Here is a 24,378-nt window from a genome sequence, read left to right on the forward strand (position 1 = left end):
ATATAGAGAGAGAGAGAGAGAGAGAGAGAGAGACAGTTGAGTAGGTTAGACTGGTGCTTATACGCCTTTTCGGGGTGGGCGAACAGCTTATGGTGTCGAAGTCGCCTACATTGGAATACAGGAACCGTGTCTAACTATCACATTTTAATGAAATAGACTAGAAATAATGAACTTGTTCCTACATTGATTAATACATGCAACATAAACACGATATAAATCGTACGGAACAGGTCAGCTCAATTCTAGGCAAGACATTCAGTAGTAGCTATGGTTTGCACAAAACAGTAGTAAAAGCGGGAAATAATTATCGGATATTATTTTTATAACAAGGATAGGTGCAAAGGGACTACCGTCCACGTTTGTCTTGATATGATTTTCGAGAACCTCAGCTTGTACACCAGGCCCGTCAATTGTGAGTGAACATGAACGGCATATTCCGTGGCCTTACGTCTCTCCTAGCATTTGCCTGTTCTGCTAAAAAAACGATTCAAAAACCGTCAATTCTTAGAAGCACACTAGTAGCCGTATTATATTAATCATAATATAAAGGGCACCTTCAGACAATAGTCAGTCACATAGATTTGTCGTAGTCCTCTTCAAGGAGCATTGCGTCATGAAACATTATGTATTGAAGCATATATTTTTCGTGTATATATTACTGTCTTTTTCAAATATAATCAAGCATTCTCTTTCAATCGGCTCAACACAGATAGTAATAATGTCTCACAGTCGTTCAAGTGACAATGCGCAGTCTTTAACCACCAACGTTTCTCCTAAACAACCAGCAGAAGGCACCGTTCGAACACCTTGAAATATCACAAATACTTACGAATAGCACAATTTAGCTTACTTGTGTCCTTCTAGTTTAGCGCCTGTACACAATGTTCTTATATACTAAATGATATTCATTATTATCTAAATTCAAATTCTAAATACGACATTGAGGCACGTCCATATACTGCCTCAGTGCTGGAGTGCCTATTAAAAAAAGTATCGGAGAAATGCGCTAGGCTTACAGATAAATTCCAAGGTTGAAGTTCTAACCTATCTTAAGGCCGTAGTAGGCGGTCGCTGTGTAGGCGGCGACGCGTGGCTGGTAGACAGCTCCAGCAAACCTGCTTATGGTGAATCTCAATGAAGTGGACCATCACCCAGTTTCAATTTAATTGTTTAGCTCTACAGTTCGAAAGTTAATTAGTCAAGCACTTGTCGGTATCTACATGAATAACGGCCGTACCACGCCGTCAAAAGATCTTCAACGGGCTTTGTTGTCTTGCGAGCTATCTCTACGACTGAAAGCTAAACGCAAATGGATGGAAACTGGAAAATCTATATGTCGGTAGGCGCTATTTCCGTGGTCGAAGTTCAATAACAGATAACTTCACACAGAAAACCCATGAAGAAGACCTCTCAGAGAAAAATAACTTATTTTTTAAATTACTGTATTTTTACTTTTTCCTTTTTGCTCAGATATTTGACTCTGTAGACCGTAAAATCCCTCACAACATTATATGAATCCTACACCGGTCGTGATGCATTCTGTGCAATCGCATTTATTTAATAGATCTGAGTTTAATATCTAGACTGGGTTTCTTCTTCTTGTCGTCGGGTGCTACACTAAGCGTATCTCGGCAGTTACGTTCTAGTTCTCTCCCGGCTTGTTTTTTTGTGAAATACATTAGATATATTTGTGTAATTCTGTTTTGGTCTCTTTCTGTCTTGTGCAACTCGACTTTTATAGCTGGCTCAGGACATCCAGGCCTGACAGGGTGTATGGGGCAATATTCTTTTGTACGGCAAGATAATATATATATATATATATATATTGCATGGTAGTAGCGACCAACATACAACGAAATATACAGCTCCATAAAAATATCAGAATATTTTATCGTTCCCAACATATTTCTTGAGCCCGGGTATTACACAGTATCTCTAACTTGTTTCTCTTTTTAAAGGCCCGTTTTTACCCATTAGTCGGCTCTATTGCTGTGACTCTGGTCTTCTGCTAGCTATATCTCCTGTTATATCACTAGTTAATTTTTAATGTCACCCGTTCATTGACCGTCAAGAATGAAGCGAACAGTCCCTCTACATGTCTTGATTATATTGTCGGCGCCTTCAACTTAGTTGCCCCAGGTTTTTGCATCTGAAACTACGGGGCCTAAGATAACAAAGCTCAGCGACGTTTTACAAGCCTAGAACTTTTCTAAATAACTTGTTGATCCGAAACTCTACACGCCTGTGGGTTAGCGCAAACGAACCCATACATGGTTTTATTTAAATCTTAACGTTCAATCCTTTTTAACCTTCTCAATATAACTGAGTACGATAGAAAAGCCATTTTATGCCAACGTCTGTACCCTGAAGTGGAAACACGATAGTCATAGGGTAAGCTAACCTAAATGAAAGCTGTTTAGACATTGCTTCTTTCTTTTCAAGTAACAATGCCGAATTTAATAGCGGAACCGAGTTCCGCTGTGAGTGTTTTCCAAGTAGAAAGCCATTTCTCCATGCATCTAAAAGGCGATTCCAACGAAATAAACACAGGATCTGTAGCCCTGCTAAGCTCCAGTTATATAATAATCGCTTTGGATTACGTTATCGAAAAGTGTGGCATAGATAGCGTAAACGGTTCCTGGGAAACTCCCACAAGTAAGTTATCCATTTATTTTCGACTAATAAAAATAGGCTGGAATAAAGCTTTGAAAGTTTTTCTAAAGAGCTCTCCAAAAGGTTCGCTTTCGAGTAGACAAAATATTTATCTTCATTTATCGTTTTTTTGCTTGATAGTTACACAGCTGTGTTCCTCCAGCACGCTACCACGGCCCGGCTGAACCACCATGAATGACTTGCATTTATGAAGATTCTGAAACCGCATCGGAAGGTTGGTAATCGTCAGATTAGGATGGGCTTATTGGGCAGTACGCAGTCATAGACTAGCATCAAGATGTGCCTTAGTAATATCAAGATTACGAGCGTAAAGCTTTGCAGAGGATAACCAGTATATCCAGGTCGATACTTACTGAAAACGTGTGCCCACATGCATTTACGTTAAACTTTTACGTAATAGTGTTTTGTCAAGCCTGAGGTTTTGAAAAAGCAAGTTTTAGACCAAAGGAATGTTTATTGCTGACTTCCGTAAATCTGCAAGTAGTATCGTTAATAAAGCAATCTAGTAAATATTTTTTTGTAAAAGATACGTCCACACACATACAAAACTGAGACAACCGGATTGACTGTCGTCTGCACTTTCATCTCTTAGCTGGTAGCTCTCACAAAATGCGATGAAAAATAATATTTTTTTGTTTGACTATTATCAAAATGACACACCGATACATGAAAAAGACAGGATTATGCGCAATAGATATGAGTGGTTTATATTGAGGTTTGTTTTTTTCAAGTAGAAATATCAATTAATTCGTTCAGTTTAGGTAAATGAGATCGTTTACCTTTTCAGCGACGAGGGTACAATCCAACGACTCGAAGTCGTCCACCCTACAGTTCGAGGTACCGTAGACAGCAGTAAAATTGTACATCGGGAAACGGCATGGCTAAATAGAATGAAATATAAAGCGGCAAGTCGTTATCGATCAAGCTAAACTTTGAAGTGTTCCCGTATTGCGCAGATTCACGGTAATCCCCTGTGACACTGCCGTTGATAGAGTTTTTCCTAAGATATTCAGATAGATCTAAACCAGGTTTCAGTCTACCGTACCCCGAAGTCATATTTAGCGAGCACAGCGCACTCCAGTCTCCTTTAAGGGCATGTTTAACTGCAAAGGAACGATGTCTAACCTTTTTGTAGGCATTGACAACTTCGACAAGGATATCTTGGAACTCTTGATGGTTTTGTTGAGAATAGAAATGAGCGGCATATTCGGCAGCCAGACGAATTTCGCTATCTTTAACATCTCGCGGCTCCCAATCCATGTCACAATCGCCTGGAACGCCATAAAACTAGGTTGTCGCTCAAATATTGTTAAAAAAAATTCCGGGTGCTATTTTCAAGCCTAGTTACTTAATCACGAGCTTTAAATTCGGACGGTGAAAAAAATGAAAGCAGATTTGTTTGTGCGTTTAATACTGGACAATCTCTCTAATTGTTTTGTAAATAAACACTTTACATTGGGCACTACATCTTCATGCTACGATACAACACGTCACCGTGATCCCCACAATAATTTTTTATCGATTCTTCATGACTTTTTTTTTCACTAGATCTCCATTTGCAGGGAACCCATAACACCGCATCCACACTCACTAGAAGAATCTCTACGAACCGATACAAGAATTGTTGACAGCGGTCGTTAAGTCGCACACGATGGCCAGCACCAGAGCGGCGCCAACGAAAGCTTTTATAACAAACGCCATTAAGACGAAGCAGTAACACTTTGAAGCTCCTGCTGCCAGCAAAACGTCCTAAAACGGATTGAGTCGCCCAGAAAACGGGATACCTGGGCGCACGAAGCAACTATCCACTGTCAACACCGACTATTGACTCTATCTGAAATGGCAATAGGCTTGCTATTGGTTGACAATTGGCAAAGCGGCGTTCTTCTGCCACAGGATCGATGGCAAGTAAACAGCGTTATCTTAAAACAGATTTAATCCCCCGGGTCTCTTGACGTGATGATGGTCGGCAGATTTCACGGGGTGGCTTTTTTTTCGGATAATCAGGAAAAGTGCATACGCATGGCTCTACTGATCGCGTTACTCGTAAGCTGGAAAGTACGTTCGGTAATCGGATTGATTAGCTAATGAGCGGTAGTTGGAGAAGCTTAGCTTGTAGCTTCCAAATAGAGAAGAGGAGTAGATACGCGCGAAGCTAACGATAGGAAACGGCTCGTAAGAACGTTGTTTTCCGGCCTTTTCCTATCAGTTAGCGTTAAGAGAGATAGCTTTTAGAACGGAACGATAACTGAGTAGTCAATAAGCTATGATGTATGTCTATTCGTGTCTTCTTCTTAAAACTTCTGTATCCAAAAGTCAGATGTACGAAAAATGGCTTTCTGAGCTATTGTGGTAAATTTTCGAGCTCTTTTTGCTTGAATCAGAATCAAGAATTTTCCGGTTTACCTGATAGAAATATTCTTTTGAATTTTTTTTTCAGAGGCGCATGAAAATGGCGAACCTCATAAAGGAGGCTTCCGATCTCCTTGACGCTTCGTCCAGAGAAAAAGTGTTCGACGACAACAACAGCAACTGATCTTCGCAATCGCTAGATGCCGACCTTAATGATTAAGAAATAGAAGAAACATCTCCCATTAAGGTGCTCACTTGATTACAACCTTGTTGACCTATGCCAACAAGATACAAGTAGAACGCATTGCGCGCTCCGGTTATGCTTAACCGACTCCAGTCTTCAAAATCGCATGAGCTTATTAAGAGCCTGATCTACTTTTCATAGATTCATTTGAAACTGGAACGGAATCGAGGGAGTGAAAGCGACAGACAAAGTTAATAACTTTTTCATAACTAGGTAATGCAACTTTATTTTCTAAGGGCTATTAACAAGTCGTCTGTAAATCATGAAGAGATGAGACGGTAGTATAGTACTTGATGAATTTTGTTGGGGACTGTCTATTGCTAGCGGAAAACTGCTCACTTTTCATAGTTTAGTAGCCGTTCTAGCAGCGTTCACATATACAAAACTAATGTATTTCTATAGCATAATGTAGGGTACTGCAGTAACGACGTACGAATTTTTTTCTTCTGATCTGACGTTTGTGCTGGGCGCTAACCGGATTGAGAAAGCGATTTGTTCAGCGGATTAGCGTACAACCGGCTCTCTCAGTAGAAATACGGAGCCCAAGCAAGACTGCTGGTCAAAATTTCGCGCCGCTAACGTAGCAGCGCTAGCAAATATGTCCTCTGTGTACTTCTCGTGTTTCCCCTTTCCTATTTGCATTCGTTGCCCATGACTTGTGAGCACCCACAATAATTATATCCAAATCATATCATTTCGGAGCACTCGCGAAACTGTCGCCTAGTTTTATATGATTGTTTATTCGTTTCTGATAATATTTAGACGATTTCTGCGTATGTTTTTGTTAAACCTGCATTCTGTGAGAAAGACTTTGAGTATGCCTTCGGACAACCGCTAAAAATAGCTTATGTGATGAACAAAGTGGCATTTTTTCGTCTGGAAATTTTTGATAGCGCATAAATTATTTGTATCATTACGTTGCAGCCATGCTCTAGCACTCTGTAGACTACGGCATCAAGCAATTTTTGTACGAAATAAGCATTAGACCGTTAACTGCGGCAGCCACAGATTTACTTCGACAGACTAATGCTCAAATACTATTTCGTAATGTAGTTGTTTATTTTGTCAGCGTTTTTTACGGTTCCACTCGTAACGATGCTACTAGCACTTCCTAGAGGTATTTATACTGGAAATATCGTACGAAACCTAAAAAGCAGGCTCCCATTATCGTATAGTTATGAGCCAACACATACACACAGACGGAACCGCATCGCTAAACATCTCAGCGTCGCGGAAAGTTCGTGACGGGAAGTCCCTTGTAACACACACACACACACACACGGAGGTGTCTCCCTATCGGAAGCACACGAGGCACACGTTCATCTGAGTTCCAGTTAGCGACGCAAGCGGACATTACAATTTCTTCTGCCAAAATGAGCCCTGTTTCTAGCTGACTTCGCTATTGCCACTGACCTAACGGAATCTGCTGTGTACCCCGCCAGCGAGTAATGTCAAAGTTGAACCCCGAAAGCCACAGAAGAAAAACATTTAGATGTCTCTCCCAGCAACTGCTTCGTCGTCAGCATTGTTCACTCGTGGTCTGCGGTGGGGAGTTAGTAAGATTTCTATTCGTGCTCGACGATGTCGCTACGAACCAACAAAAACCATGGAACATTTCGTGTGGTGGAACGTTAAAAAGCTGCCAATCGTTTAGGAATGAGCGAACTTCCCTGAGCCGGTTTCATCCTCCCACATAAGAGAGGCTGACTGATTGGGGAACACAACCCCTGAAATAGCAATGGCCATATATAAACTAAATGCGTTACCGGTTCGAAAACTTCTACGACGCGTTTCCGTCGTACTCGCACACAACTTATATGAAGCCAGTGACTCTCACATCAAATTAGGTACCATCTATTAAGCATCCATTCAACTGCGGTAAATCTAGACTTTGCCTTAATCAACTAGTTCGATATCAGTAAACGGATTATCGAACAACGGTTAAAGAAAACAATCATATCCGTATCGAATAACTGACACGTGAACCGGAACTTTCGTACGAGAAGTGGCTATGGGTGACCAGAATTGCATATGTTTGGGTGTTAGAATGAAACTAAGGGGCTTAGTGGCATGCTTACTTGTGTTCGTGTTGGTCACCGCCGAAGGTGCTTTTACTAGTGAGGACTTGATAAATCTGGAAAGTATAAAAGTCAGCGATGCTCTCCTACAAGAACTTCAGGATATTGATGAAGTACGAATTATAGAGGTGCCCCAAAATAGTCATGAGCCGTTCATGGGACAAGGAAATCAGAAGACAGTGCGCACATTTACTGGGATGCTATATCGAAAACCCGGCAAAGGTTTAGGTGAGTTCATGGACTGAAAACGATGCGTGTCCTTTAAGCTTGCTCAAGGACGCATGTCTAGTGGCGATGTTGATCATTGCATAATTGCGTCCGCTTAAGTGTTTCATGTCATGGATTTTAGCTTACAGCTATCTGAGATTGAACTTAAGTAATGCTTAGTTTAACCTAATGTTATTGTTCTTTTTTCGTCTTGGCTTCTGTGTCAAAATCTTATCTTATGAATTTTTTTTATATGTTTTACTGAACGTCAGGATAATATAAATACGCCCGTGTAAAAACAAGCGCATAACGAGCAACCAAAACAATATAATAATTTCTGTGAATAATCAAATTTAGCAAAAATGATCTTACAGGACAAGAGAATAAATCAACAGCGTAGTCTGTTTGATCTAATTAGAGGCCTTCGAGAATAGTAAAAAGGGGTTGTAACTTAAATATATTCGCATAAACACAGTACTCCGGTTGCTTCCGTATATTGATACTGTTCAACTTGACGGGCGCGCAAAAAACGTTTATCTTCTTTGTGTCGTTCAAATAGTCCCGATTCATGAAATGTTGATCTACTTAGTAACCAATATCTTACGCCTGTATTCTCGGCTCAACACTGCTATCAGGTCCTGGTTCATTCGCGCAGGAGAAAAGACGCGAACCTGTTATAATAACAAGCGATCGAGACCAGATGATGTTCGTTAACCTGGGCGCCATCTTGGGCATGCCACACGTCGGGATTGCTCGGCTGCCACTTTCCATTCTCAATAATCAGCAATATGAGGTGGGTTGTCGCGCTCCGATGTTCCCATTAATGGCACATTAGTCTGTCATTAGGTAATTATTTGGGTAACAATGCCAATAGTCTCCGAATTGTCAGTCCCTGAATACCTCAAATATTCCTTAAAGTGGGCTATAAAAGCCTGAAATCTAATAAATATATATAATAAATACTTGCATTTACGAAGGGTTTTGCTATATCTTAGGTTCAGATAGGTACTATTTGAATCGGCATTTAAATGTCTCAAGGCCAGCCCACATCTGGTCAGTGGTCTCGTTTGCGCAGGCGAATTCACGAATGAAACGTTATTGATGATCCAATGCTTGAAAAAACAAGATCGGATCGTTTTTGTTATACTATCTTGACCTCGAAAAGATCGTTTAAGACAGCTTCCTGTTTCGGTAACATGGAAATGTAACACAAGGGATCCTTTATCGCATGTTATCGAAATATAAAAAGTAGTGTCGATAAAGCTGTCGATAAAGAGGTCTGCTTGTTCCAAATTCATCGAAGGCAAAGCGCTAATTACCAAGTACAAATAACAACTTTACCTATGAGCGCTTGCAATGTAAACGAACTCTCTTCTCGAGTTATGTTTTCGAGAGTAAGTTAATTTCATAAGTGAATTTTCTTTTCTAAACCTACTGTTACGACAGATTACTGCTCAACATGGTCACATACGCATTGTAGAATTCGATATCAGACTTTAGACATTATTATCTTATGGTGTACTAAAGTGGTCCATTCTTACAAATAAGTTATGCGACCATCTAGCCAATTATATAAGTGGGCTAATTTTTTCCTGCAGGGTCGAAGATGGGTTGCGGTGCCTTCTATTCCGCATGAAACGAAGAATAAAGTTGTCAAGCTTCCACCTGTTATCCGAGTCACTCCGATTTCAGGAGTCAATATCAATTCGATCGATTCCAAGGCTATGTCAACCCAGTTAGTTCGCTTAAACTCCTTGCAAAAGTCCCCAACGAACAACTCTTCTGGTGATAGCAAAGAAAATGCTTCCGGCACTGGACAAGAGCCAGCTAAAGACTCTAAAAACAATTCACCTCTTAATCTGAAGTATCGAGATCAGTACGTAGGTGATCAACAAAGGAGAGCCCAAAAAGGTTATTCTGAATCGTCCAACAATTCGTTCGTTATCCCGCAGCGACCGCCGCTACAGCATCTGTACCGAAACCAACATCTGGGCGTTTCGTCCCAGCCGATTCCTGCTGCTATAATGCCGCCAAAGTACTACCAGCCTTATTTACGACCTGTTCAAGGAACGACACGGCCTCAATTGCCGAACCACTCAATGGCGTTGCCGGCGAAAGTGCCACGTGTTACCTCGTCCTGGATACCTGTCGGCAAACCGCTTAGTCCCGAGGACTTTATGCATATGCCTACCTTAACTGCACAACCGATTCGGCGCACCCCTAAGATGCTTATTCGCCAACTGTTTGGCGGTACCCAAGACAATATCGTTATTACAACTGACAACAATGAACAATTCTTCCAGGTAATCATATATGAGCGTTATTGCTTTTTTTTTTTTTTTTTTTTTTTATCTGACATTGATACGCGTAGATTGCAAGTGAAATTTCGATGAAGCGTTTCTCTAAGGAACGAGTTGACCATTACATCAGAATGTTGACTTATAATTAGCCATAATGTAACGAACTTTGAATATATTAAACGTTAACGAATAGCACCTCTTCTGGTATACTTTTATTTTTCGTTTACCCTCTCAATTTAAAAATACAAGTTGCGGCCATAATTATACGTTTTATGTGTCTTCTTATTTTTCTGACTTATAAAACACAACCAAGAAACTTCATTGAAAGCTGTACGAGTGAGCTGCAAGTGAATTACTATAAGCCGATTCGTAAATGTTTTAAACTTTGCTTTCGCTAACTAGGCATTGCTTCAGAATGCTGGTCCCCAGCACGAAACGAAGTGTGTCCATGCCCGGGTTAGAATCCTAAAATATTACATATTTCTAGATTGACTTTTGTCTTTGGCAAATCTCTAGCGATAGAAGGATGCAAAAATAAGCGTTGATGAATATTTAGCAGTGACTCCTTATTTTCAGGACGATGCTCCACTTGTTCCAGCGCCCTCAGCGGTCGCACCTGTCATAGCGCTGCTATCGCCTGTTAACCTAGAAAGAGGTGCACTGCGGTCGGTGGTACCCTCTAAAGAACTGCACAGAAACGCAGGGCTTTTGTTGGATCAAAAACGTCGATATCCTTCATATTTCGGTTAGGTGACCATTTGATTAAGTATGGCACGTACATGCGCAGTATAGGCAATTGATACCATGTGTAGGGGATTGTACCAAACTGAACAGGAAAAGTCCGCACTGCAGCATTCGGCGTGAATACTCGATGGGTATTAAAATATATACACACCAACGATCTTAGATGCCCTCCATGGTCCAGCTTTGTTCTTAAAATATATATGTATATGAGTCATTAAACGCCCTTGAAGATCAGAGGGCCACCTGTAATGCTGATCTGACGAATCCTGATCGATCAGATGTATTGTTTAAAGAATAGAAATCTGAGTTGCTTAAATGGTCACGAGCTAAAATGGGCATGGCACGGATCAGGGGGGTATGTCTTAGTGTGATTCATTGAAATGCGGTTCGTCAGATTAAAAATGAACTTCTGAAAAGTAATATCCTTTTTCCTACCTGCCTTCACCCTGCACAACATAGATAAAAAAAAAAAAGAAATAGTTGTTTATGTAACATACTGTGCCTATATTTATTATTACGTTACAATTGATGAATAAAAGCAATCTAAATGGTGTCAAGAGTGTCATCATTTTTCTAATGCATAATTAAAGTCTAGCCTAAATTAACTACCGAAGTGTATGACTGCCAACTCTATTATTAGAGATACTATTCAACACGAATAATTACGATTTCTATAGAATAAAAATACTCTAATAAATAAAAATACTTAATAAAGAAAGTAGAAAATATATTTGTAACATTTACAAAGGAACTAATTGTTTCACTGCAATGAAACTCTATGGAGAATATAGTTAATATTGAACACAGTTCTCTATGAGCGAACGCTAGCAAATACATCGACGCCCACAAGCAACACCGAAAGCCACCATCAGGAGTACTCGCACTCACGTAGGCAGCGTGTAGATCCGCTGAAGTTACATAAGACAAGGGTTCTAATTTTACTAAAGGCTTTTGTAAATTCAGTTAAACAAGACCGCTACTCTCCCGCCCTACCAAGTTGACACAAGTGTCTTTATTGCTATTGACTATTTTAACAGCAATCTTAGAAAGCCGCTTGCACAACGGTGTTGTCATGGGCTTAGGATGGGTGGTAAATGGTCGTGATGATTCTAACTGTTCAAGAACTCGTTCGCGCAAGCAACGTTTAGCCATGCGTATGACCACGTAGACATCATTTCTATCCTTTTTCTTCAAATAGAAAGACCTTTTTCCTTATTCTTCTCGCTCTGTTTTTTGATTTATCAGACATATTGCCGCGACAAATCTAGTAAAATAATAAAAATCTAATAATAACAACTCTAAAAATTGCCTTTAGATTTCTAATTTTTGTCCTGATTTTCTATCATCCGCGCATGCCGCAGAGACAAAATTAATATCGTACTTCGAAGCATCGTCGATCCTAGCAGCCTCGTTGCCAAGGTCAAGACTAAGTGTAAAACAAAAATTATTACGTTAAGAGTTTTTATAGGCTGAAATGCGTTGCTGTACTTACCTTCAACTGCCACATCGGTCTGCTATGGGCTAAGTGAGTGATTAATAGAATGGGTCGATTTGCCCAAATATTACATTGTCCCATTGCAGTTGTTGGATTGTCTCGACGATCGTTGGTTACCGATGCAAAGCGGTGGCAATTGCTAGTAAGTTTTTGCGGTGTCAATTTGAAAACTGTGTAAAATTATCTACCGACTTAGCGTGATGTGTGTAAATTTTCTCCGTACAAACGATCGAAGTGTGCTGAATTTTACGTCCAGTACCGCCGTCAGGCATTTCACAAAGCGGCTGTGGAAAAACGTGTGTCTACGCCCAGGTTTGGAGCCAGACCCCCAAATGATCCGACCTTGCTGTATCTATACCGATTTAGTGAATTTTTTATTTACATATTTAGATCGCTTCATGTACTACAGGACGCGGGAACAGACTCGCGTTTTTCAAGTAATTGCACGTATAAAAAGTTCCTTCCCGAAGACCGATGACTTCGAAGATATTCAAATCTGCTAATGAACTATTTGTTACACGTTTCTTTTACACTCGTATATAAGCGTTTACCTGAAAACCGTAAACGTATATTTGTAATCGAGTATATATGTAAAAGAAAACTATGGTATATATCTAGTTTTTTTACCACTGAAAGAGATTTTTGACCTTGTTGATTTCTTGTCCATGCCAGTTATTGCGTTGGACCCTGTGGCTTTAAAATAGATTATATATTTGTGGCGGAAATTTCAGAATCGGTTCTAATTTTAAATAACTTCGGCTTGAATTGATGATGTACATCGTAACGTTCTGCAGGAACCGCGGGGGCTGCTTATTTGGCTGTGTCAAAATATGCGCGATGATTTTTACCATTTCGCGGGCTCTTAATAAAAATTACATATTCTTTTTAATTTATTTAAGATGAGACGAGTGCAGCTATGATGATACTTACTCAGGGAAAAACGCTTTTGTGTAGTATGCGTTGGGCCTGTATGTAAAGTCCACGTGTCAAGGAGACGCTTTGCATCGTAACGTGCCGTTGCAAGCCCAATGTATCTAACCAACATCATCGTGATCATTTGTTGTCTGATAAAAAAAAAAAACACTTTTTTTTAATTATTCTACAAGATCGTATAGACTACTTGGCATTAGTGCACAAAATACATCGTTAGGTTGAGGTACGTATACAGTCTTGCATTGATCGACAAGTTACGAATGCTTGCTTTGTCCGAATTTTACCAATTGGTATCTCGAGAATTAGGCGTTTGCTACTTTCATCTATTATTCCGCCAACGTCAGAGATCATGTACATATACACCAGTTTTCACTCATGTCTATATAATCCTCTTCAGCGGCCCCCTTGAATGAAATTCAGAAAGTCGTTGCACTCTAGTGTAAATTGCTCGTACTGTTGATGACTGCAATGAACAGCATTGTTTCCGAGTTCACCTCAACGATCGCATAGAAAGCTGAACGAATTTTGTCGTGCGTATCATGAAAATCTGATGCGGCTCTTCGGACCGGAGTCTGGCCAGCCATTGACGGATGCCGTTGTGAATTCTAACGTTTTTGTAGCGGAGGATTTCGGCGGCGAACTAAGGCTAATGAATCTGGATTCAATAAATGATGGTCGAAGAGTTCACCTTGCGCTGGCCATATTATTAGGCTTAGTTAGAATTTTAGGGGATCGAAATATTCAATTCGTTCCTTTTGTCATCCATTGTGAAATGGTAAAAGTCGCTCATTTTGTAGAATGTAGCTAAATTTAGTAAACTGGCAAAAAATGGGCCAAATAGGAGATTTTGCCTTTTGGGCTCCTATTGGCAAATGATGTGGTACCAATTAGGAAAATGCGTCTTAACAATATAGTATCCATACGAAAAGATTTATTTGCCACATTCCAATATTGTAACAAATAACAAGAAATAACTGGAAAGAAAATAGTTTTTTTTGGGTAATTTAAGCTTTAATAACAGCTTTGTAAAACATGTAAAGACAAAAACAATACAGTATCACTGTGAATGCTCGCTGCTGTACTCTTCAATGTCTCCACTAGATTCACAATAACGAAATGCTGTTTAAATCGTTGTTTTCAAAATGTCCTTTGAAGTGATGTCAGTAATAACGCGCAACTGTCACTTAACAGATAGCATCACTTTGGGCTTTTCCACAGATTCTAGAGCACTCGTGATATATTATTAATTTGTATTTACTCTATATGATCGATTTTTTATCACCCATAATCAATCGCTTTAGGAACGGCTCGACTCTGTTGCAGTTCCGTCAAGTTTCGCAGATGGAATTATTTTGTGTGGCAGCTAAACGTCCAACCTTTTTTTTGGAGCCTTCCTTCGAATAGTTCAACACAGCTGAACAGTAGATGTTTAGTTCCTTGGCAATACCATGGCTACTTGTTACTTGTCAACTTTCGCAATATCTTTACCGACGTCTTCGTCATTACCTAACCACTGCAAGAACAACATTTAACGCACGTCGGAGTTTCGACAGCGAAAGCGTCAGAGCCTCTTTTCGGACCGTTTCTTCTAGTAACGCATCTGGACCATAAAAAGAATACATCTTTATATGAGCTTGTGTGCCCCTATCGTAATAACACTGTAAAATATAGTGAATCGTTACACGAATCTCATTCGTGTTTCAACGAAGTAAGTTATACCATCTACTGCACTGTTAAATTTCAGTTTCCAAATGATGCCATTGCGACTTAAATTATCCAAGATGTGAGATTTTAAAATCACCGTTAATACTTACTTTTTCGACTGGCCCACACGTATGTACATATATTTTCATACTGCTGAAAAACGCTTATTCCGCCCTGTATATTCAGGTACGAACAAGCACGCCGTCGAACTTTATCTGCGTTCTCATTTCGGAGGGGGAGGCACATCTTCTAAGTTTGTCTATCTGTTTAAGGCCGCTAAAAATTGTTCATATCCAATCTGAGTCACTGCGTCAGATTGTCTCCATTTCGATTCCCTGCATTGTGAACCTGTCGCTGGACATTGTCCTCGCTCAGTTCAAAGAACTATCATCATAACTGTGCCATATAGTTTCGCCAGAGGATAAATCACTGCTGTAATCTACATTACCACTATAGGTAATGTATCAAAGACCCCAGAAGACTGTTTTAGATTGACGACTAAGAAATACCAAGCAAATAGGAAGAAAGAACATTACACTTAGCCAAACTAATTAAATCAAATTTAATATACGAGCAGTTATTTTCTCTTGTCTTCCACTGTATCACGCAAGCCTGCGGCGACGCCATAGAAATTTTGCTTTGTAGAACAAAAGAAAATGCTAGCTCCTTTTCAACCTATATGAAATAAAATAGTGTTTGCTTATTCTTATAATTTCTGTTTGCTGGTTGGATATGCCTATGCCGCGTAACTTAAACATTCGTCGTGCGAGTTCGCATTACCCTACTTGCTTGAACTCCGTAAAAAACTACTCATTGAGAATAATTTCGAAAGCAGACCCGGCAAAAATATGAGCTTCTTCAAGTATAATACAGGGCCAACTGCTAAAGAAGTTTGGCACAAATCGTGTTACTTCTAACGAGAGCGATAATTACTGTTACTGTGTTGTTTGAGTTGTTTTTATAGGAAGATATAGATTTTGTTCGCATCCCTTTTTGACAAACTGAATTAAGCTTAAACGGTCAACTCGACAAATATAAAATTAATAATGCATTATAGAGCATGAAATATGAGTGTTTTCACGAACCGCTGCAGGTTGACTTCTCTCGGTTAATATTGTGGAAGTTTGGAGATCGATAAAGTCAATGGGAAGAGATTTCACAGTTCACACAACGAAAGTACGTGACCCTCAAGGGACCTTCTGAACAATAGTCATCTACGAAATCATCGCTAATTCAATTTACTAAGAGGCTGACTCGTGCCGTAATTTATTATCATACCGTTTTTGGAAATGTATGCTGGTGCTGGAAAAGTGTTTGTTCAAGAAACACACATGCGCATGAAATGAAACTTCCATGTTAAAAGCATCTGTCAAACTTAAACTAACAAGCGTATCTGCATCAAAAGCATGAAACAGGAGCTATGTTTAAGATCAATAACCAACAAATAAAATACATACATCTAATCTACGCGTATCTCTAAAATGTGTTTTTGCCCTGCTAAGGTTTAGCGTATTGGAATTGCTTTGACCAAATCTACTTTAAGACATCGGTGGTACTGGAGTGTAGTCATGCAATAGACGCGTCTGAACTACATAGCTCGTATTTTATGTGCCAAGTATAATAATAATAACATTAATCAGAATCTGACGACTACTTCATATTTATGTCAGACACCTACCTCGTAGTATTCGATGCATTATAGGATATTTTCAAGACCTTTTCAGTGCGTCTAGACGTGTTGTTAACTCGGCCTTACGGCGTTTGTGGGTTATCAAAGTTGTGCGAACTACATAACGGTTGGCGTTTCTTAACAACTTATTTTTTCAAATAAACACCAAACGGTTTTTGGTTTGAACCACCTTCACGTAGTTATCATATCATGAGCGTTTGCTAACAAACCCGTCCACTGGGCAGGGATGCTCAGGCTGGCATTAAGCAAATACCTGGCACTATTTTACCGTATTAAATGAAGATAACTGCAGCTAGTTCAGTAAAACTACACAGGCATTGCAGTAGCATGCTACAACTTAGTGTTCACAGAAATTACATAGTAGTGATATTTTATTGACTATTATTGACAAAATATATAGGTCAAGCTATACAGAAACAAGAAAGACTAACAATGAAAATCTCATCATTTTCATGTCCAGATGTTGAAACATTTCTGTTTTTTTTTCTTCTTCTTCTTCTTCTTTCACAGAATTCACTTCTGTGAAATGTACGGAAACCTAACAATGACGATTATATTTGCGTGTATGTTGTGCGTGCACCTGCTATAAACGGTTCGTGTATCGTACGTAAAGAACAAACATCGTTTATTGTTATTTGCTTTAGAAATAACTAGCCAAAAAGTATTTAAATGACATCAGCACCATTGGGCTGTCCGTGTCATTAGCGAGGTTAGCAATAAGACAGATTCATGTTAAACACGCTTTGTTTGCTCGGTTGTTGTCGACGAACTTTCGAATGATTGGTCTTAGAAGCGTGCTGTTGTTCCCGTAATGTGATTTAAGGATGGCTCAATAGTGGTAATTTTGACAGTGACGGCCCTATTGGATTTGTCTAATCCCACCCGATAGATTCGGTTGCTGTGATACTAATAATGTCAAGTGATTTGAGAGGCGTTACGAGTATCGTAAGCGTTCTCTCTATTTTCTAAGAACTAACTGCAAATAACCAAGGCAATGTCGGAGGCCCTGTTTACCGAACTACAAAGGGAAGCTAAGAAGGCAGCCTAATATTTTAAATTTATCTTAACTAGGATCCTAAACCTGATTGTTTCAGCCCGCTCGTCAATACTTGACACATTGAAATAACTAAGAAGACGTTACTTGATTATATTACTTCCGGCAATGCACGGGGAAACTGTTCTGGCATAGCTTTGTAGATAAATAAAGCCACTTAACAAGATACCAATAGCCCCGTTGGCCATTACGCCACAAACACACGAGCAGCGCCAGCTTTCGGCTGAAAGCAGTGGCGTTCCATAGCCTAACACACTAGCATTTCAATTGACAACGCCTACGGATATTATTAAGGCTTATTACGGGAAGCATTCGACGGTTGGTAGAGACAACCACAGATGGTCGAAGCAGATGCGTCCTTTTTAGGCGAGTTTGAACCTTAGTTCTGTTCGCGACTTCAATGTATTAGAGATCGAACTGGAATTTGACTAGTTCATTATTTTACAATAATTAATTAATAATAATACGATTTATCGTGTCGGAGCCACTGTTTTTCTATTAGCTAAATTTAGCCTCGGTTCTATAGAACGCGTTTGAACTTAAGTAACAATATCGCAGGCAACGCGTTTCGGTCTTCGTGGCTCTTGTGTCGGGCGTCTGAGTCCTGTGGCCATCATCTCGTTACTCAGTTTACTGACTGTAGGCAAACATATGCCGTAGGTTCGTATTCTGGATAAATATAGATGCCGTAATTTTATTTAGTCCGAAAAGAACAATGTCAAGCAAAGTTTTTGTTCGGCCTGCTATTTCTTGTTACTAAGGAAAAATATCGACAACTGATTCATTTGGTTTCGTGTTGTAATATTATGGGAATTTCTTACACTCTTTATATGATCTCATGATAAGTATGGTAAAACGGGTGCGATATCGAACAAATTACTACCATCACAACGAGTTCTGCCAGTAGGATGTTCCGTTTCAGAACGATTTATGTGGTCTCCTTGGTCGACCTTGCAGAAGCGATTGCAGCTTTGCTTCGTTAACTGATTCAGATCTTCGCCTGAGTCGTATCCAACTTCGGATTTGTATGCGTTTGATAATTTCGTGCGATCCGTCCACAGGGCCGCTGGTCTGAAAAGTCTCGTTATACCGTCAACGTTGATCGTTCGTACTACTACTGTTCCGTGGCTTTATATAACTTAAAATATACTTGATTTTTTCACTGTTCATTAAAGGTCTACAGTTTTGAAAGCCTATAGCAAACAGTTTTACGCAACCGACAGCTACAGAGGCTTGCTGGGATGATTAGGGCTACGATGCTACGGCATAGTTTTGTATAATTTTGAATTATTTGTAAGATTAAAAACCCTAATAAATAAGTATGGGGAAGAAATGTTTTTAGGAGAGCTAAATATTGGGGCTTTTTTGATACGATTATATGGGTGTTGAGCGTCATACTTAGTAGATAAAAACCTCTATGAACTTTGCGGAACAAGAGGTCCATTAATATGAGACAGTAAAGGGTGAATGTAGTTATTAGCGTTATTTACAGATCCACCGAACAAAATTTTCGGGTTAGGTATGGATGACGATGGAATACTTTGGGTGGAACTCAAATGCTCTTACATGGAATCCCATCGACTTCAATGATCTATCCCACTATTAGATGATGAAAACATCGGTCTTGACAGCAATTCTCACCACAAACTCGAAATGAACCAATGCCCAATCATTAGAACGCCTCCCCTTACGTAAGTGCAATCGGACGTGCGCGTACAGTTCAGAAAAAAAAACACGCACCTACGGCAAAGGCTTATCTATTATATTTGTTCCTTTATCTGATCACACTTCTCATCTGATAAATCCACCGTCCGTACACCACTTCACTAGGTGAAAAGCGAGCATTTATTTAGTTAATCGCCTATGATGACCTGTTATATACAAACTCTTACCTTGAGATCAACCTGCGTTCAGTTATTATTTTAAGTCTGTGTCGAATTTTGCTATCTTTATGCTAAAAAAAGATACAGACTGGTGATAATATCATTTGGTGTACAGTGGTGCCCCCAGGCTGCAATGCCTGTCTCGGAAAACTGGTTATTCCAGCAAATGAATTCGATTGCGAAACAAACATCAGCGCTCCAGGTCGGAATTTCGAAATACCACCTGTGTCCATAAGAGCAGGTACGTTTTCGAAAAGAGACTTCATGTAATCTGTATTTATTCGAATTGTAGTAAACTTTCAATTTCAAACATGCCTAAAAATGGGACAGAAAGTTAAACTAGCGAAGTCCAATTTGTTTCAATATATTCTTACCGAAAACTGAAATAGCAGGGACATTATGTAACATAATATATGATCGAATGACTATGTACCTCAATAAGATCTGCTTTTATTGTCAGTATCTCTTTTCAGTTGACCGACTGAAGTGAAGTGATAGCGATACGTAGAATGATAGAAATGTTTAATCTCGATGCTTATGTTTCTCATTAACCGATAATTTTATATTAGATCAATCCTTAGTTGTGAAGTGTGATCATTTTTGCGCCGGTGTCTAACTAGAACACAGGTTGGCCATCGATGAAAAGAGATACCAGTTATCTTTATATAAGTTTCGTAGTGGAACTTTCTCAAAAGGCAGTAATATTTGTAGGCGAAACATCTCATCTATTCCTACTTGGAGAAATCTAGCTTGATTAGTTATCCTGTTAGCGTGTAGAAACATGAGCTGACGTTGGTTTCTGCTGAACGATTTTGCGCCAAAGCTTCATTAAATGTATACAAATAATAGCACGTATATTGCAAAAACACACTCCGCTTTCGTCACTGATGCCTCGTATCATAGTTAACGATTGCTATTAGATAGCTATGTCCTTTGATACGCAAGCTGGAATATCGACTGTATTCGGAATTCTGTCGAGATCTAAAGGTGAACTTTTTTTATAGGATAATTCTGCCGAAAATGATACTTGTGAATTTTCTTATAAAAAACGTTCGTTTCTAAATAATATTAGTCAACTGTTTAAAGATAAATTGAATTAATAAGTTGGTCTTTAAACATTAGTTAGAAACATTACAGAAAAGTACGGAATTTTCTCTGTAATTAGATGTCCTTAATTCTTAATCAGTTTGGCGCTGTTACTTTTCCTAAACGCTCTGTTTTATATATATTTTGTGTTATATCACAAATCTTGATGTTTAAGGGTAAAAAAAAAGCGCCCAATCGGCCTACTAAACAGACAGCTCTGTTACCAAATATTACGCACCTAAGCAGGTGTCAATCGCTATCTAGCCTTAGTGTATTATGCAAAAATACGCGTAGAAAAAAGATGCAATACAAAAAAAATTATATTTATATATAGACGGGGTGGCGATCTTTTCGTTGATTATCTCGAGTTTATGAAAGTCATTGACGAAGCTAATGTGAAAAATTTAGTGGGCATCCGCCGGAGTGCACGCCAATGGCTTTGTCAAAGCTTATAAAATTTCATTTATTTTCTATGAAACATTGCACTCAGGATTAGATGTTCCAGTATATAATGTATACTAATGTGAAGTGTTTTTTTCGGAGTCGCTTACCCCAGCTCCTAGGATAACATGTACGAATGCTGTGCTCAGTTGTCTCATATGTGTACAGATAAACTGATTCACAGACGTTGTATGTTGCGTCAAAGTATCTATATATCTGTTTCGTCATGCCCAAGATACATGGGAGGTCATCATTGGAAGAGATGTAGAACATCAAGCGTTATCAACTTATGTATATTGATAAGTGGTTTATATCTTCACTGAGCCACATTCAAGTTACTTAAGTTTATGATACATTTTTGTCAGCATTTAACTCATAATTTGTGCGTGTACTTCAGTTGACCCTGGCTCTTTTTTCTGAATTGCTGAGCTGCTGGTGTTTGCTGAATCTGTGATTGGATGCCGTTCCTAAGTCGGGTTTAATTTCGGAGCGGCGCCTCGTATCCACATTTGTTTTGATCACCGTTGTCACCGTTCAGGTTAATACACGATCGTGGGAATCTTATGATTATCGTTAGTCTTCCGCAACTCTGTATAGCTTACCAATTCGCAAATCGTCAAGGGTATCGACATGTCAAAGCTACAGTTTCAACCAGTTTTGACAAAGTATCGAAAAATCTATTAAGTAAATGTAAGCCTGCAAACTCTACGGCTTCTAAAAAAAAAACAAAAAATAACGGGTTTAACTCTAAAAACCTGTTACAGTGAATAGTAAGGAGTCTGTTTGTACTGTTAGGTTAATACATGCTTAAGACAAGCGCTCTGCGACAGAGTCGTATCAACGGAGTTGTGGTATATACTGTTTTTTCAATGATCAGCTATTTTCAGTTCAATATTAATGTCTACAATCAATGTATTGGACAGGATAAGCTCTAACACATCATTCACGGTCGGAATTCGTGGCCGTCTCAGATCCAGACGTACGCACCACCCTTAGCGCACTGCCTTAAACCTCCACTGATTTTTATGCTGTTTAGCGATCTGGTTTCTCGTCAGCTTGTGTTCATGGTCTTATTTGTCTTCCTCGTTCCTGTGAACGAATTCTTAAACTCTACCTACAAATTGAACGAGTCGGTCTAAAAGAAATCTATTTCGAAACTTGATTTAACAATTCCAGTAACAGAATATATAAGGTGTATAATAAGTCCTAATAGTAATAATAATAAACAAGGGAGACAAAAATTATCTGGGTGCAGACAAACTTTATTTTCTGTTCGAAGAAGCCAGCTGTCTTAAGGTAGTACAGGACCTACAACTTGAAACATGCATTCAGGTGATACCTAACGAAATTTGATAAGATCTTACAGATTGGTTTTTATCGCAATAGTTCTGTATGGGCCATATCCGTTGGGTATAATAACCCAGTCGGTGTGCGTTTTGGTTGAAAAGTGTGGCTTTCATACCATTGCATAGATTATGCAGTGACAGCAAACACTGCTAATCTCTTTAGCTATTCATGTTTACTTCTATTTGTAATCGTTATTTGTTCTTTAGATGCATCGAAGCAGCGCCGTTCAAAAGTACGTCGAACGAGTTCGAATCACTATGCTTGGCTGAACTTCGCAGACAGCTACCAATGATGATTTTTGGGCGGAACCTCGACCCGGATAACGACCAATTCAATTATAGCGCTCTGTCGACAATAAAATGGCAAGGCAGTTTGGCGCAAAGCACAAGCGGACACCTGCGTATTTTGCACACTGGGCACGAAAGACAGAGTAAGGCGCACTGTGCTTTACTGTCAGGCGCTAACTAGCTGTCAGGGATAAGCAGGCACACAGAGAGGTATCAATGAATGTTAGTGTAAATGGAATGACGAAGAAGGTCAGGGGAAATTGGAATAAGGTTACGGCCTTCTTTGAGGACATTATGAAAAAAGGAACAGCTCGAAAGAATGCGCTGCGAAAGACTAACGGAAGGACAAGCTCGAGACGAGCAGTCGGCTTTTATGAGCAGAGCACAACACCCCGCCCGGGAGTTAGTGTACTTGGGAAGGAGGGAAGCCCGAACGGAGGATGGACCGGAATATGACAGAGGGGATAATCGTCCAACGCCTGTCCCTGCAACATATGGTTTCGAAGTAATATTAAACTATATCCCGAACCAAAGCCCAAGTCTTCGAGGGTCCAGGATTTAGCGGGTAAGAGTCCCACAACATCAGACAAACTACAGAGTTGTGAAGTTTGGTCTGCATGATGCATTTGACCTCAACCTCAAAGAAAAAAAGTTGTAAGACTGATACTCAGTGCCCTTATTTTACTTGATTTGTTCCGCTTCGGATACTTCTTCCTGTGAAAAAATATTGATCGACACGGTTTATATATATCCCGATAGTTATTTTTAGTATGTAAGAATAGCGAAATAGAACGTACCATATATTAAAGAACCTGTAAAACCATTGAAAAGGACTGATAAAAATAAGGTGCGAAGGCGTTATACTGGGTTCATCGATTGTATCGAAGCTATTCTATCAGAGTTTCTACTCTCCGTAACAGTTAAGACAAAAACTCAAATACTCAATAATACGTGCTAATATTTGCCGCTGAATGTTTAAGCTTGCATTGCCCTATATAGGCCCTATATAAGGTCTTACTTTCATTAGTTTATTCTATGTAAGTATCTCTGAGTTGTCGAACCTTTCCGCCAATAAAATCGTGACGTGCAGTTCTACTTATTGAGTATATCTATCGCTGCCATACCTGTTACGTCCAGCAAACGTAATGTATTTATATAAGGGTTGGTATCGTGTAAATAACGTGTGTGAATGAATTAAAGCTATTCTTATCTACCAATCTAAATATAACAGATCCCTTCGTTCGTTCTAAGGCCTGTTGGAGCTTCATCCATCACAATGTCAACTTTCTTCCATGCTCTGGTTTTTGACAATCGTTGAATATCTATTTGCGTTTTTTGTCATTTGCATTTATAGAAGCCTTTATTCTGTATGCTTTTTCGCGTAAACTTGATACGGCAATGTAGCATCCTCCTTAGAGAAGTAATATATCAAAACGAATAAGGAGCATCCCACATTGTAAGGCTGTGTTTTACTGTCGAGTAAAGTTCTCAATGAAAGATAACGCCCACAAATATTAGCTAGAGTGAAACCCACTGGGAGTATTCGACAAATACCAGAACAGCGCCAATACTGGCCAATGACACAGATTGGAAAAACTGCTTATTAAGCTTTCCAATCGGCGACTGTTGCGACTCTCTATCCGTTAGCAACACAAATATAGGCTATATATATTACTGTTATTATTATGTGATAAAAGCAAGCGAGAATCCAACTTACCTTCCCGGGAGCTCCGAAAGCACAAAAGTGAGAACGATTTTTTAGGTTCGATATCGCACTGTACAAGGAGGAGCAACTTCGAACTGTAATTCCGTAATACCGTAACGCGTAAGGGTTGATCTCGTAAACTTAAAAACGTTCGA

The 24,378-nt window shown here is 39.4% G+C and overlaps 2 protein-coding genes and 1 long non-coding RNA gene across 7 annotated transcripts; 1 reads left to right on the forward strand and 2 right to left on the reverse strand.

Moving 5' to 3' along the window:
- Positions 1-2,635: 2,635 nt before the first annotated feature.
- Positions 2,636-4,667, reverse strand: LOC111254056 (uncharacterized). The gene is made up of 4 exons (XM_022814522.2): positions 4,284-4,667; positions 3,799-3,944; positions 3,453-3,554; positions 2,636-2,869 (listed from the first exon to the last, which is right to left on the reverse strand). Exons 1-4 carry the CDS (start codon positions 4,372-4,374, stop codon positions 2,768-2,770), a joined length of 441 nt encoding a protein of 146 aa, XP_022670257.1. The 5' UTR covers positions 4,375-4,667; the 3' UTR covers positions 2,636-2,767.
- A 1,090-nt stretch (positions 4,668-5,757) lies between these two features.
- Positions 5,758-11,150, forward strand: LOC111254054 (uncharacterized). 2 transcript variants are annotated; one of them, XM_022814518.2, is made up of 4 exons: positions 5,758-7,575; positions 8,190-8,347; positions 9,507-9,857; positions 10,431-11,150. In XM_022814518.2, exons 1-4 carry the CDS (start codon positions 7,281-7,283, stop codon positions 10,602-10,604), a joined length of 978 nt encoding a protein of 325 aa, XP_022670253.1. In that variant the 5' UTR covers positions 5,758-7,280; the 3' UTR covers positions 10,605-11,150. The 2 variants fall into 2 exon arrangements, with proteins under 2 accessions (XP_022670253.1, XP_022670252.1); XM_022814517.2 differs by having other exon boundaries at positions 5,795-7,575; positions 9,153-9,857.
- LOC147754380 (uncharacterized) lies at positions 11,024-24,377 on the reverse strand. 4 transcript variants are annotated; one of them, XR_015316477.1, is made up of 5 exons: positions 24,236-24,376; positions 14,080-18,554; positions 13,024-13,157; positions 12,091-12,644; positions 11,024-11,506 (listed from the first exon to the last, which is right to left on the reverse strand). It is a non-coding gene; the product is annotated as an uncharacterized LOC147754380 (long non-coding RNA). The 4 variants fall into 4 exon arrangements; XR_015316478.1 differs by lacking the exon at positions 11,024-11,506 and having other exon boundaries at positions 12,441-12,644; positions 14,080-18,545; positions 24,236-24,377; XR_015316479.1 differs by lacking the exon at positions 11,024-11,506 and having other exon boundaries at positions 12,441-12,644; positions 14,841-18,554.
- Between the last annotated feature and the right edge of the window lies 1 nt (position 24,378).

The sequence above is a fragment of the Varroa destructor genome, unplaced genomic scaffold, assembly GCF_002443255.2.
Source record: "Varroa destructor unplaced genomic scaffold, Vdes_3.0 BEIS01000007.1, whole genome shotgun sequence".
NCBI lineage: Eukaryota > Metazoa > Arthropoda > Arachnida > Mesostigmata > Varroidae > Varroa > Varroa destructor.

Coding starts and splice junctions, on each gene's coding strand:
- LOC111254056 (XM_022814522.2), bottom strand. CDS start 4,374: ATGGCGTTTGTTATAAAAGCTTTCGTTGGCGCCGCTCTGGTGCTGGCC. Junction 3,945..4,283: donor TGTCAACAATTCTTGTATCG/GTTCGTAGAGAT, acceptor ATGGCGTTCCAG/GCGATTGTGACATGGATTGG. Junction 2,870..3,452: donor GTACCCTCGTCGCTGAAAAG/GTAAACGATCTC, acceptor ATGCGGTTTCAG/AATCTTCATAAATGCAAGTC.
- LOC111254054 (XM_022814517.2), top strand. CDS start 7,281: ATGGGTGACCAGAATTGCATATGTTTGGGTGTTAGAATGAAACTAAGG. Junction 8,348..9,152: donor TCAATAATCAGCAATATGAG/GTGGGTTGTCGC, acceptor TTTTTCCTGCAG/GGTCGAAGATGGGTTGCGGT. Junction 9,858..10,430: donor ACAATGAACAATTCTTCCAG/GTAATCATATAT, acceptor CCTTATTTTCAG/GACGATGCTCCACTTGTTCC.